Source organism: Centruroides sculpturatus, unplaced genomic scaffold (genome assembly GCF_000671375.1).
Source record: "Centruroides sculpturatus isolate CEXI.00-Female unplaced genomic scaffold, Cexi_2.0 scaffold4, whole genome shotgun sequence".
Lineage (NCBI taxonomy): Eukaryota > Metazoa > Arthropoda > Arachnida > Scorpiones > Buthidae > Centruroides > Centruroides sculpturatus.
The window spans coordinates 734,249-749,061 of NW_019384444.1; the positions used below are offsets into that span (position 1 = coordinate 734,249).

The following is a 14,813-nucleotide window of genomic DNA, read 5'->3' on the forward strand; positions in this document are numbered from 1 at the left end:
TCTGTCAATTAGATCTGGAATGCAACAATTAAATTGTCTCGGACCCCGTTCCTTGGTTTCACCGGTCCTATTTATGTAATAAGTCACTGATATATTGACTTTAGCTCGACAGCCGGTTTCCGTCCGGGGGGCGTGTGGTCCCAACCTCACATACTGTATAACAGATGGAAAGTATGGTGATCAGTCCAAAAATGACCCCCCAAGAATTTTACATTTTAGAAATTTCCTGTACCTTTTGTCCCTAAAATTTAGTACATAGGCTTGTGTATTAGGGATTGATTCTATAAAATTTTAATGGTCAAATCAAAGGGTGGAAAGACCCATTAGTTTAACCATTAAAATTAGATGGGAATTGTCTGATTTTAATGGTAGACAGGATTGTGTGTCAATCTCGAGTAGAGTCAAGTTTAATGAAGATTCTACTCATTATTAGCATTTATAGTTTTTTTTATAAAACTTATCCCTACCCTCAAAGTTAAGCTTTATGGTGTTTATAATGCAGGAAATCCTCATTAATTTGAACTTGGATGGTTTAAAATCTCGTTAGTTTATAACTGTACTATTTGTCTCAGTTGCATATATAGAAATTTACATGTTAAGGAATTCAGTTAGTTCAAAATATGGCTACTTTGAAATTCAAAGTCAAAATTCTGTAGCAGGAATAACAACATTGTCAGTGAAAAAATATAACATCCAGGTAGTGATTAAAAGATTACCCTCAATCATACAGATAATTAGAACAGAGAGAGAAGAGGTAGAAGAAAAGAAAAAGCCAGGAATCTATGCAATTAAATTAAGCAAACGGAGTAAAGAATTTTCTACATAGAATCAATTTATAGATTTATAAATATTAAGGTTAAATAATATTTCAAATCCATTACCATAGGGTAATGGATTTGAAATTTGCAGCATAATTTTAATGCAATGAACCATAGAGAAAGAAGTAAAAGTATGATGGAAACAGCCAGTAATTTATTGTTAGTGCAACAATAACATACTGTACTTCACATTCAGGAAGAGAAGAAGAGTGAAAGAGTTTAAGAACCGATGAATTGGGATGCTTTTGAACATAATTACTTATTCTTAAGAGTTCCAAAAGAAATGTTCCAGATATAATATTATATAGAGTTGGATGTTCTTGAAGTAGAAATAATTTTTATCTGTTTCCCTCCATGATTCAAAGTAGACAAGATTCCCTTCTTTGATTCTGCAAGAGATGATTTGTCAGGTAGTGAGAGGACTGGTTGGATCTAATCATTAAGACTAGAACTCATCTGTTTTGGTCATTTGAATTTAAACTCTCTGGATCAGTTCATAGAACAGCAAGAATGGAAACAACTCTCTCATATGTAGTCTCGTACATAATTGTCCTTTTTATTTCTCCAAATGAGTTAAATTTCTGAAAGATCCTTTCTTTAGATATATCTGCAGACCTTCTCTAGTGGATAGTTGACTCATCTCATTAGGCCACAATTGAAAAAGTGTAGACTTATAAATTCCACTGTCATCCGTCTGTCTGTCTATCTTTAATCTTGAGAATAGAGTTAGATAGATGAAAGCTGAAACCACATATGGAAAGCTTAGGGGCAGGAGTCCCTGATTAACTGTATATGAACTTCTGATGCAAACCAGAAGTCATGTTATTTCAATTTAAAAATTTTCCCCTGTGAGGAGTTACATAGCTGACGGCATAACTCTGTTGCTAACAGGAAAAATATGATGTACAGGGTTTGCTAATGGAAAAGTATTATGTATAAGGACAAGACACTACTAATTTGAGGTGGAGAGTGTATATTTTAAATTAATTTAAATTTTAAAAAATATGATTAAAAATTGTAGCCAGCATTGTGACAATAAATAATTGCTCATTTTTTATAGAATTCTTAAACTGTCACCAAAAGTTTGAGGGAGTAATTGAGGAATTGACCTTTCTTTCCATGAAACTTTTCTCTCACCAGTCTCTCTAATTACATGTATTGCTTCAACATGATTAATAGGGTCTGATTAATGACATTTATATTTTTATTGTTCATAATCCATCTGAAGTGGCATCATAACTTTTATTTGTAAAAACTTTTTTCTATTTGATTCTTTACTTTTGATCTTTAGGAATTTAGGAATTTAGACATTTAAACTCACAAATTAGGAATTTAATGAAATTTGGACTCAAAGAGTTTTTTGTGAGACCAAATGTCATAAAATTCCTAATTATCTCATCTATGCAAATTTCTTGATGTTGTGCAGGAGGTACCGTCACATATTTATTTAAAATAACAAAGACAAAAACAAAATAAAAACAAAAATTAACAATCAAAATTAAACACTATATGTAAATTTTAAGAAAAAATCAATTTAATCCTCGTTATTTGAGTTGACCCCATTCAAAATATTATGGAAATGAACGTAAGTATGTTGATGATGAACATAAAGTATAAAGATGAAGATTAAGTTCATTGAAAGCACTGGCAAAATAAAAAGCTGTTAAAGCCACACTCAGTGTATGAAGTTTAAACTACAAACTCAGTTCAATTAACTCAGATGAAATCATCTTATCTATCTACTTACTTTAAGCAATAAGAAGTTCACTAGATCTTTAGTATTTTCAAAACATTCTTATCTTAAAATCTCTGTTATTAATGGTTCATAAATACATTTTAATGTTGTTATTAATTCTATTTTAATTTTAAAAATATTTGATCTCTCTTATCTTGAAAAATTTATACCTAACTACTGAGTTCAGAGAATTGTTTGTAAAAAAATGATTTATGTATATTTTTAAATGATATATAAATCATAAACACAGATGTATTGCTAACTGATTTTGTGACATTCTCACTCACTCTGTATTACAAATGTGTCACATATTAGTAACCAGACTTCATGATTTGATATATGGAAAAAAATCCCAGCTGGTGGCTAAAGCAAAATGTTATTGAAGCTACACATTTAGCTATCCAACTGTATTAGTCTTAACAGTTATCTGATTTTTCACAGTTTATCTCTTACAAAAATCAAGAAAAAGGTTTGTTTCTCAGCAATAAAAATTTTCTCAGTTACATTTAATGTCAATTTCAATTATTCAGTGGTATAAATAGTTTTCTGAGTATTTTTGTACAGTAATTTTTGTTTATTCTGAGGAAGTCAGCTGCTGCTGATATCAAAATCAATTCATAAAGTTGAATTTTAAACTTTGGATTACTTTATATAAATGCTTTATCAATTAAATATTATATTATAACAATTATTTTAGTAATTTTATTTAAATACAATTNAAAAGAATTTAGCAATTTTTGATATATTTTAGGGATCTTTCGAAAATATGTTGACACTACATACACTAATGTCATGTAGGTCTAATGGTTGGCAGAGAAAGCAATTTTGTCTTTCACTTGGACAGTTTGGTCTTTTCCAGAGAGGGTCAGCATAGTGGGACATATCACAGGTACAGGTGGAAAAGTAAACAGGCTGCACCAATAGCATAGCCTTAAAGTAAGGAAGAAATAGTGGGTGAAATGATGTTAGGAGAAGGGTGGGAGGAAAGGAAGTCTAGAAAGATGAAGAAGGAAGTGAAAGTGAGATACATAAGTGCCATGCCGGGTACTGTTTAGTAGGAAAGAAATATAAATTACAAAATTTCCCACATAGAGGAGAACAATTAAATGTAGCTATTTACAATGAAATGTGCTTTTATAATTAATACCTGAATTAAATGGTCACCACAGAAGTGGTGTTACAGAGAGGATACGGCAAGACAGAGTTATCTGCAGAACTAAAATGAATATCACTCTGTGCTGTTCTGTGATGGATGATGGATCTTCTTAAAGTTGTCCATGGTTGAGATGAAGAAACATTTTTCAGAGCAGTCTATTCTCTAGAAGAAGAAATGGCTGGCATGGCCAGGGATGATTATTTTTAAGGACACTGGTCATTAGTTCAAGGTGCTGTTTGTCATAGCACTGGCAATGGAAGAGGACATGCATAGGAGTTTCATCCTCCTGAGGACAGTGAAGGCATTTACCATCACTGCTACCCAGGAACTGTCTCAGGTATGCATTAAAGTTCCCGTGTCCAGTGATAAGCTGAGTAAGGTGGAAGGTTGGGGTCAGGTGCCAGAGAGAGGAGGAGGAGGTAACCTTCGGGAGAAACTGACGAGTGAGCTTACCAGTTTCACTGGTATCCCACTCATCCTGCCATGCCTTGGCAGTTTGTTGATTGATTTAGTGTTTAGTGATCCAAGAGGTAGGGATCAGAGAGTTATAAGTGAGAGGTGAGCCTTTTGGGAGCCAACCTTGTGAGTTGATTTGCACTTTTATTCAATAGAAACTTATTGATAGCTTTTGTTGCAGGTTAACTAAGAGGGTGGTGATGTCCTTGATGATTTTGAGGTTTAAGTTCCTGTTACAGATCTGGTGAAGAGTCACCTTACTATCTGTGATGATGATAATTCTCCTGCTTTTTAGCCAACTGATGTTGGTGCCAATATAGTCATACCCTCCTTGGACTTAGAACCATCCATATAAATGTTGAAATTGTTGGGGATATTGTCCTTGTTCATGTTGAACTGGGCAGTAATGATTATAGCCAGGTGCAAAAGGTAATGGTTGTTGGCCTTGTCCAAACCATTGATGGAGATTATGTTGTCAAGCTCTTTGATGTTTAAAGGAAGAGTCTTGGATGGAAGTATAGTCCTCAGATTATTGTGGATATTGTTGTTGTTTGCAGAATTGAGGAGAAAGTACCTCCACATCTTCTCTTTGATGAGAAGGTCTATTGGAGGGAGACCAGTGATTGTCAGAAGAGCACTCATGGGAGCTGTTCTGTAACTTTTCTGATTGAAATTTCTGCCATACATTGGATATAGAATCATAATAATAGATGCATAGAATTCACAGCATCTGAAGCTGGTGGATTTTATGGATGCTCTCACTGAAGTGGTCCATATCCAAGTAAAGGAAATTGTGCTCAAAAGATGACCATAAGGTGACTTTTGGATGAACCCTTTCCTTTTTCCCTTTTTAGTTAGAACATGTTCTAACTAAAAAGAGAGAAAGGAAAAATCACTCAATCAAGAACAGATCGAATGGTCAACCCCTGTGTATGTCTCTATTAATATTTGGCAACACTAACATGATGTGAATCAGTTATCTATCATCATGAGTCTGGCAAATTTATAGTACAAAAATTTTCTGTATTTTGGTTTAATAAATCATTAAAATAGGTACTATACCTAATTATTATTTTTTACCTGCTTATTTATTTACCTATGTATTACATATTTTATTTTAGAATTTATTATTAGTTTGTTTAATTGGGACAGCTGCTTAATTGGGCCAAAATGGATAAGTCCCAATGTGTCCCATTAAATGGAATCAACTGTATTATAAATTGATAATTATTTCTTTAGATAATTTTTACAGAGGAGAAAATATGATTAATTTTGTAAAACACACACAAATATAAGTAAAATAATAATGAATGATTTGTCTTGTAATATAAATTGTATTATTAGGATATATTTTGAGATGACAACATTTGGAAAATTATTTTAATTTTCTGCTATAAGTAATAGATATGTATATATATTTTAATTTTATTTGAATAAATATACACTACATCCTCGATGTTTGTGAACATAAGTGTTCAGAAATTTGATCATTCATGATTGGAAATTTATACACCAAAGTTTCAACTTTTATGAGAAGTTTCAACTTTTTGGGAAATGGGAGAGTACATACTATTGTAAACTGAAGTTGGTACCTACACAAACTGGATGTTTGAGCAGGTGCAATGCTAAAAGATTACTGCACTCACTCATTTGTATGATGTCTGTCATAAGTTATGTTACTGTTTGGTTCATTTCTTTTCATTTGGCTTAAATAAAATGACTTTTACAGCACTATAAGCCATTGCACAGTATGTTTATTTAATAAAAGCATTTATTTTCTGAAAAGTTTTTAAAACAGCAATATTGTAATTCATTCCAATAAAGTCTTGAATCAAATTACAAATTTAACATTGAAAATAGAACTCAAAGTTCAAGAATTCCATGTTTATGAAGGATTACTTGGTCCCAATTATTCACAAACATGGGGGATCAGTGTAGTAATAATTTAAACTATATGATTAATTAAAAATGTAAAGTAAAAGTTTTAATTTAAATACTTTTAATTTAGGGAATAACATTTGAACAGTTTAAAGCTTTTTGTCAATTTTTAAATAATTTGGATGATTTTGCAATTGCCATGAGGATGTTCACATTTGCAAACCAGCCAATATCACAAGGTAATTTTTGAATTTTTAATTTAAAAATTGAAATGCTTTTTGATTTTCATTACTTCTTAAATAATAAATTAATGACTTTCCACAAATTATTATTTGAATGAGTTATTATTTAAGTAATAATTTGTTGTATTTAAAACTATAAAAGATAAGTGAAAACAAAGCACTTTTGTGCAATATAATAATAATGATAAATGTTTTATTGTATCATTAGTAACATTTTGTTTAATGTATTATTACATAACAAAATGATTGCCTTAAACAATCAGACTATAACTCTGCTAATTTAAATAATTAGCAGAGTTATAGCTTGAGTAATTATTTAATAAATTATTAAAATTATAATTATTAATTTAGTTAAGAGATGGTACCTAATGTCTATCTCTAGTAGCAAATTACTATCAGGCATTGCAATGTTTAATACACTTATGTATTACAGTAGAGCATCGATTATCCGACCCCCGATTAACCGTCACCTCAGTTAACTGACCGCATTCTAGTCGGCAAATTCAAATGTCCGCTAGTGATGTGGCGCTACAATATATTGGCTATGTCTTGGCTACTTTAATATTATTTTTGTTAAATTTTTACGTGTTTTAGCTGGCTACACTGGCTCAACCATGAAAGGGAAGCCAGTATTTAAACTAGGCTTAATTTTTTAATTATGAGTGGTTGTGTTAAGATTAATCATATTCGTTTTGTAAACCACGCTTAAGTTAAGTGTCATCTGTTCATTTTTTATGTCCGGTCATTGAAAGACCACTATGGATCGAGTGTCAGTTGTATATACAAAAGGTAAATTGTTTACAAACTGAGTCTTTGTCTATTCTCTGATAAATGTACACTTTTATTTCGTCAAATGTTCACGATAGCNGACTTCATGATTTGATATATGGAAAAAAATCCCAGCTGGTGGCTAAAGCAAAATGTTATTGAAGCTACACATTTAGCTATCCAACTGTATTAGTCTTAACAGTTATCTGATTTTTCACAGTTTATCTCTTACAAAAATCAAGAAAAAGGTTTGTTTCTCAGCAATAAAAATTTTCTCAGTTACATTTAATGTCAATTTCAATTATTCAGTGGTATAAATAGTTTTCTGAGTATTTTTGTACAGTAATTTTTGTTTATTCTGAGGAAGTCAGCTGCTGCTGATATCAAAATCAATTCATAAAGTTGAATTTTAAACTTTGGATTACTTTATATAAATGCTTTATCAATTAAATATTATATTATAACAATTATTTTAGTAATTTTATTTAAATACAATTTTTCTAAGATAGAATATTTATTAATATATTTTAATATAGATTACTAAATATTTTTAAGTTGTTAACAAGTTTAATTGATAATTAAATATTTTTTAAACAATCTAGAAAGAATTAAGAGATTTTATGTTAATACTGTATCTATTACTGTATATAAAATTAGATATTATTACTAATATTCTCTCTGTATATTTGAATTATTTCTATTGATAAATCTTGTAAACAGTATCTTTGTTCATATAAATTTAATTACGCTAGAAAGGAATTATTTCTAAATTTATGAATACTTAATGTTTTCAGAAATTTACATTTATAAAAGAATCAGCTTTCATCAGAAATTCAAAAATATTTTTACAAATTTTGCTATGTTTTATATATGAATATGCTTTCAATAATAATAATAATTGCATTTTCTTTTGTTATATTTATATCTTTATGTGTGTTTTCATTTAAATACAATTAAATGATAATGCTTTAACTTTAATTTAATCATTTAAAATGATAGATTAAATAAGTTAATTTTTTAATGATTTTAATTACTATATTTATATTAATTATAATCATTGTTTAAATGTCAAAATTTTCTATTTATACTGTATTACATTAATAAAAAAAAAATAATGAAAATATTGTTTAGAAATAAAGTAATTTTATAAAAATTTATTGAAATATTGCTTTCTTAATAAAAATTCATAGTTTATTTTTATTAAAGTTTTGTTTTTATATTTATATATTCATGTGTTGATAATGTAATTTTATATATAATATGTCTAAATTAGAACAACATTTGAGAAAAATAAAAAGATTATTTATCATCATCTTAACTGAGTTTTTCAGCTTGCTTCAAGGTTCAATTTTTGTATTTGTTTTCAAAAAGAAACTTCAATTTCAGAACTTTTAATTTTAACATTTATATTTATTAGAGATGTAACAAATATCAATCTGATACTATATATATTGGCATATTAAAATGATCCTGATGTCCTGGTGCTGGTTTATAAAATGAACCAATGCTCTGATCTCTTTTTTAATAGCGACCATCAGAAAAAAAAAGGTAGCCCATTGGTTTGTAAAACAAACTGATTTCAATATTAGTAACATTTTGATATGCTGTTATATCAGTATCAGATTGGTATCAGTTATCATCTCTAATGTTAATTTTAAAAATTTCTGTAAATGAATGCAATATCTAATTCACTCACTATTTTTGAATCTCTGTTATAATTATTATAAATCAGTTTTAATTGTTCAAAGGTTGCCTCTGTATAATTTATTCAGTGAAGCAATTGTTTATTACTTTAAGCATATACTTATAAACATTTATCTTGTTGTCATAAAAATTGTCCTCTTCAAATACAATTATCTTGGATTTATCAATATTGATTATTAATACTTTATTGATGTAATTTTGATAAAACACATTCATTTTTTGTTTTCATACTTTTCTGTTATCCGACTTTTCAATTATCCGACCAACCCCAGTCCCCAATTGAGTCGGATAATTATTGCTCTACTGTATTACTATTTTACTTTAAATGAAAAGAAAATTACATTGGAAATTTTCATATCTTCAGCAGATTTTATGAGAAAAACTTTGTGGAATGTAAATTGACTACTGTTTTTATTTTGTTATAATGATAGTTTTTACAGTATTTTATGTGCATGTTTCATAGTATTTTGAATGAATGCAATTCAAAAATAAAGTGTAATTTTAAAATTAGAAACTTGAATTATTGATTTATATTTTTAGAAGAATTTCATAGAGCAGTAAAAATTTGTACTGGGCATAGTTTGGATAGTAATCTTGTAAATACAGTATTTGAGATTTTTGATGAAGATGGTGATGGATATTTATCCTATAAGGAATTTATTGCAATTATGCGTGACAGATTACATCGTGGTTTCAGAGTAAGTATAAATATTTTAATATTTAAGGCTTGAAATATTATGTATNGCCTAAAACTACTGCAAAAAAAAATTTACATAAAAAATAAATTATGTAACAATAAAAAAAGACTTTTCTTTACTAGACATAACTGTTTACAAAATCTTTTTCTGAAACAGTAATGAGAAAAAAAACGCATGGAAAAATACTTTAAAAATTTCCCACGTTTCTTCTCCGCTACTGGGGTTAGAATCATACCCGACTGTTGAAAGGTTAACAATTGATATTGCAAGTTTGAAATATAAAGGGAAAATAGACATAGGCTCAACAAATTTTTTGTGGAAAGCCTCTGTCCAAAACAAAAATATTTGATAGTCTGTCTTCAGCTGCAAAGCTACTATACTAAGTAATGAAATAATAACTGTAACAATCAACAGATTTTGCTGAAAGTCCCAGTTATATTAAATAAGAGAGAAATTTTTGGATAGAAATGAAATCAAAAAGCTATGGATAAATTAATGAACAGTAATTCTTCCTGGACAAAGTTAGCTGAATTAGATTATTTAAAAGAAATATAGCAGCTGTTGTAACTTTCCCTTTACAATAAAGCAAATTGTTGTATAACTTGTAATTTTCTTTTACTTAACTAACTTATTAGTCAATTTTTTAGCAGATTGGAAAAACTTGGGTTGTCACTAATGAAGCTATTAGGTGATAGTTGGCTGGATTAGCTTTTTTCTTTATATGCCATGTTATAAATTATTGTATTCCAAGAATCAGGAATAATTTCACTCAGAAAATCATATTTAATGAGTTTAACAAAAGTAACCTTAGTTTTCTGGGGGTACATATTTAACAAATTCTAGAGGAATACCATCAATTCCAGATGGTGATTGTTTTATATTTTAATTGGCATAATGATAAATATTATTCTTCAGTATTACTCTGTTGTTTAATAAATCATCTTTACTTGGAAAATAAGCATTAATAAAGTCACTTCTGGCAAATAACCTCCCTGATTTAAAATAATTTAATTATTTATCAAAAGGGATGTATACGTAAGTCAACTTAGAAGACCTATGATATCTATTTAACACTGACTAAAAAGAGCTGAAGATGTTGTTTTACACAAAAGCACAATTAATTGCTTTAAATAATATATTTTTTTTTACGTTACATACATTTTGATATATTTTTTTCACTTTCAAGTAGTCAGAGATATGTTCCATGTGCCTTTATTTTTATATTTGTTTAAGTTTACCTTCGTTTGAATTGCAAGTTTATAACAATCTGTTTCATGGCAAGCAAAGATTATGCTTTTTTTTAAATTTATTCACATATTTTTTCTATATATTACAATGTGTGGATGTATGCCAGATTATATTATTCATTTCTCCCTGAAATTTTCAAATTTTTTTATTAACTGTTAAAGAACACAAAAGCAGATAATTTTCAAAAGTATCTTGTCAATTAGTTAATTAATATACATATCAGATCTTCAGTTTGATCTTCTTTATATTGCTGTTTAGTTTGAATTGCCTTACTTTTCTAATCTATGTAATTTGAATTTAGTTAATAAATCCAGATGAAAAAACATTACTACTGAAAATGATTAGAATACACATTAGATAAGATGTAAAGCTGAGAGCAAAGTTTGAACAACAAATATGAGATAATATCCAAATCAGTCATTGAATTGTCAGTAGAGATAAAGGTAAAAATAGCCAGAACGTATGTATTGCATCTTCATATAGAGCAAAAAATTTATAATCAAATTAATGCCACAATTTATATATCTCTATTATTTATTTACTATCTTCTCATGATTTTTCAACAATTTTTTGATTCCTTTTATAATATTCTCTATTATGAAAATTATCAATTCTGGCATTACAATCATCAATTCAAATGATAATACCATAAGATTCATTTCACATTTATAATCAATTTATTTAGAAAAAATAACTTTTATATTCAAGTTCTATAACAGATGGAAAGTATGAAAGAACAACAATTTATTTTTCTAAGCCAGAATTCATTTTATCGGAAATCAAAACCATAATTACATACATATTGGAAAATGATAGTATAATTTTGCATGAGAAATTTTAACAAACAAAATTAATCCATCACTTGGACACCCAAACTTAGATAAATGCTTAACAGAAACTTCCAAAAGTTGATAATATCTATGAAGTCTATCATAGCCAGGACTTTTTAATTTTTTATTCTACATGTATCTATCAAACAAAAAATCAAATAGTTGTATAAAGAATTTATTCTGCTTAATATTTCATACATTTTACCCTGTATGTTTACTTGTTAAAGTAGTGACTATTATTTATTTATTATCTATATTCAACATAGTATTTACTTTTAGGATAAAACAGAATTCAGTTTTAAAAAATTTTATTGATCAAAAATTTAGAATACTCTTCAATAAAAATTCAATTAAGTATACCTTTAATTTTTTTATTTTCTGTATTAACAGAATTTCTCTACCAGAGTCATGACTAATTTAATTTCTGTATTAACAGAATTTCTCTACCAGAGTCATGACTAATATCCTAAATCTGCTGTGGCTCTCATTTGAGAATGTTTAGAATTTCAATTTTATTTTTCAGAGTTAAGTTTTTTGTTTTGCAGGAATATACTATAATTTTAATAATTTTTTCCTTATATTTGTTAGTTATCAATAGTTTTATTTCCATTAAAAACTTCTTGGTAATGATAGCATATTTCTTACTGAAATAATATGTTTTTAACCGAGAAAAGATTCATAGAAACAAATGAAAAATTGAATAGTACATACAATATCACATGACCACTATAAAGTAATGGATTCTATCTAATTCTAATTCATATGCACTCTTGTTTAAACTTAGTTCATTATTAATAAAGTAAACATTTCTTTAAACATTATTTATTTTTTTAATGTTTATTGTTTTAAATTTAAAATTATTAAATTATATTTTTCCAATAAAATGATTATTTATCAATTACTTTGATTATTAGAGAATTAAACATAACTTGACAATTAATCAGTGGAAGAGCTGTTTAGTACAATTAGCAAACAACAACTGCATCTCTAATATATATATACAGTAATACCCCGACTTACGCTACCTCGACTTATGCGAACCCGGAGTTACACGATTTTCAAATCTCGTCGATTCGTCTTTTGTTTGAGTGCCACGCAACTCTTGATTATTCACTCCCCTCACACTATTGTTCAGCTTACATGTTCGGATGTGTTGCGCGGAATCAACGCATAGCTACAATTTATTTTGTGTAATTTATTTCTGTTTGTTATATCTACGGAGACTTGAGAGACTCTGTGTGGTGATTTCTTGTAACCGTGAATGAACCAAAAGGTGAGATAAGATTAACGAGAACATTTATTAGCTTACATACATCCGACTTGGATTTTACACAAAAGGCATCTGCAATCGTGAACAATTGACGAAAAAAGTATACATTTATCAGATAATAAACAAAGACTCATTTTGTAAACAATTTATCTTTTGTATATACAACTGACAAGATTACCTTTCAAATTATAAATAGACTCGATCCCAAGCAGTCTTTTGATCATCGGACATACAAAAGAAATGAATAGATGGCGCCTAACTTAAGCGTGGTTTACAATAACAAATATGATTAATCTTAACACTCTACTATGTCATCCAAATGAAGTAGAACTGATTCTTCTGCATCAAACAAGAAAAGAAAAACTTTATCTTTGGAATGTAAAGTTAACATTATTAAAGACTTCGGTACAAAAATGAAAATTTGTGAATTGGCAAAGAAGTTTGATCTACCGGAATCGACGATCAGAACAATTATAAAAGGTAAAGAAAAAATTCTCGAAGCTGTAAAAAATGCTTAATCTTTAAATTCAAGCATCATTGGTAAACGTTACGGTATTATCGCTGAGATGGAAACAATGTTAAAATTATGGTGTGATAATCAAGTAATTGTGAAAAATTGTATAATAATATAATATGTTATACATATGTATTATCTAAGATTTTATTAAACATTTTTTTCTAAATTATTGTTTTCTGTAGTCTCCAGCCCCAATTAAAAATTATTTGTATGTATTTATATGCGAAATTATACCCTGACTTACGCAATTACCGCTCGGTCCCACGTATCGCGTAAGTTCGGGGTATGACTGTATATAAATCAGAGATTTAGACGTCAATTATTTTATTGTCATCTTCTTGAAGTTTTGTAAACTGAGAAGAAACAAAAATCTGTTTTTGTTAATTCTAAATTCATCTGCAGATGATTTGTTTTTTCTGAGAAGTTACAATACATTGAAAGTTTACATTGCCCCCCTTTTGCATATTCTCATCAGATACCAAATCTTTAACAGGTTGAGGAGATTTTTGATGATGAACTGGGATTAAGTTTTATACCAGAACAAATCAATAATATTAGAAAGGTCACAAGAAGATACATCATAAATCATGTTAAACTAAATATATATATAGCTGTGATACCAATGAGTTACAGTATATTGAAAATACCTCTGTCTTCTCATATAAAAGTTTAGCAGTAATTGCCAACTTTTATAGTATTCTATAAATTTGTAGACCAGTTCAGGGATCCAATTATGTTTTTGTATATTAAATTATCATTGTAAATTTTTAATATTTTAGTCACTTTTTACAGTAAATGATCATACTTGAATCTGTTTTTGATTCTTCTTTTTACATGTTATTTGAAAGAATAAATTTTATATTATTAATATAGTTTTATATAATATAAATATTTATAATATTTAAAAAGAATTCTCAAATGTTGTGCTAACTAATGATAATTTATATATTTTTCTATCTGCACCAATTCCTTTTCATTCCTTTCCTTGTCTAATAATTCCATGCACAAATATTCTCTTTCTATTTTTATGCTTCATTGTATTAAAGTTGTTTCGCTGTATTATTTGTATTGCTTTATTTAATAAATATATACAAAATAGATTTTATATTTTAATGTAAAAAATAGTATGAATTGAAATTTTTTATTAGATTTATATGGATAATTAATAATAATAACTTTAGGAAGTATACACGTATATAACCTTTTGTTTCTCTAATTAAATAATGAAAATATTTTATCAATATTTAAAAATTGAAAGTAATCTTGAATGTGAATTTCTTTTAAACTTAAAAATTTGCATTATAAATATTTATTTAAAATGTTTTAATTATAGATTTATTTATACATATGCAGCTTTCCTTCTTCTTAGTAATAGGTTTGATTGTCTTGACATTAAAATTTTTACATTGTTTCTTTATGAATATGAAGAATTTTATGTGAACATTTAGACAATATAAATATTAATTTTATCTAATTCTAATTCATATGCACTC

The 14,813-nt window shown here is 27.9% G+C and overlaps 1 protein-coding gene across 1 annotated transcript in view; it reads left to right on the forward strand.

Moving 5' to 3' along the window:
* LOC111620289 (calcium uptake protein 3, mitochondrial-like) overlaps positions 1 to 14,813 on the forward strand; it is an 85,389-nt gene that overhangs the window by 64,280 nt on the left and 6,296 nt on the right. The window contains exon 11 of the mRNA XM_023362193.1: positions 9,298 to 9,455. Coding sequence (XP_023217961.1) covers positions 9,298 to 9,455 — 158 coding nt within the window. The remainder of the gene's footprint in view (positions 1 to 9,297; positions 9,456 to 14,813) is intronic.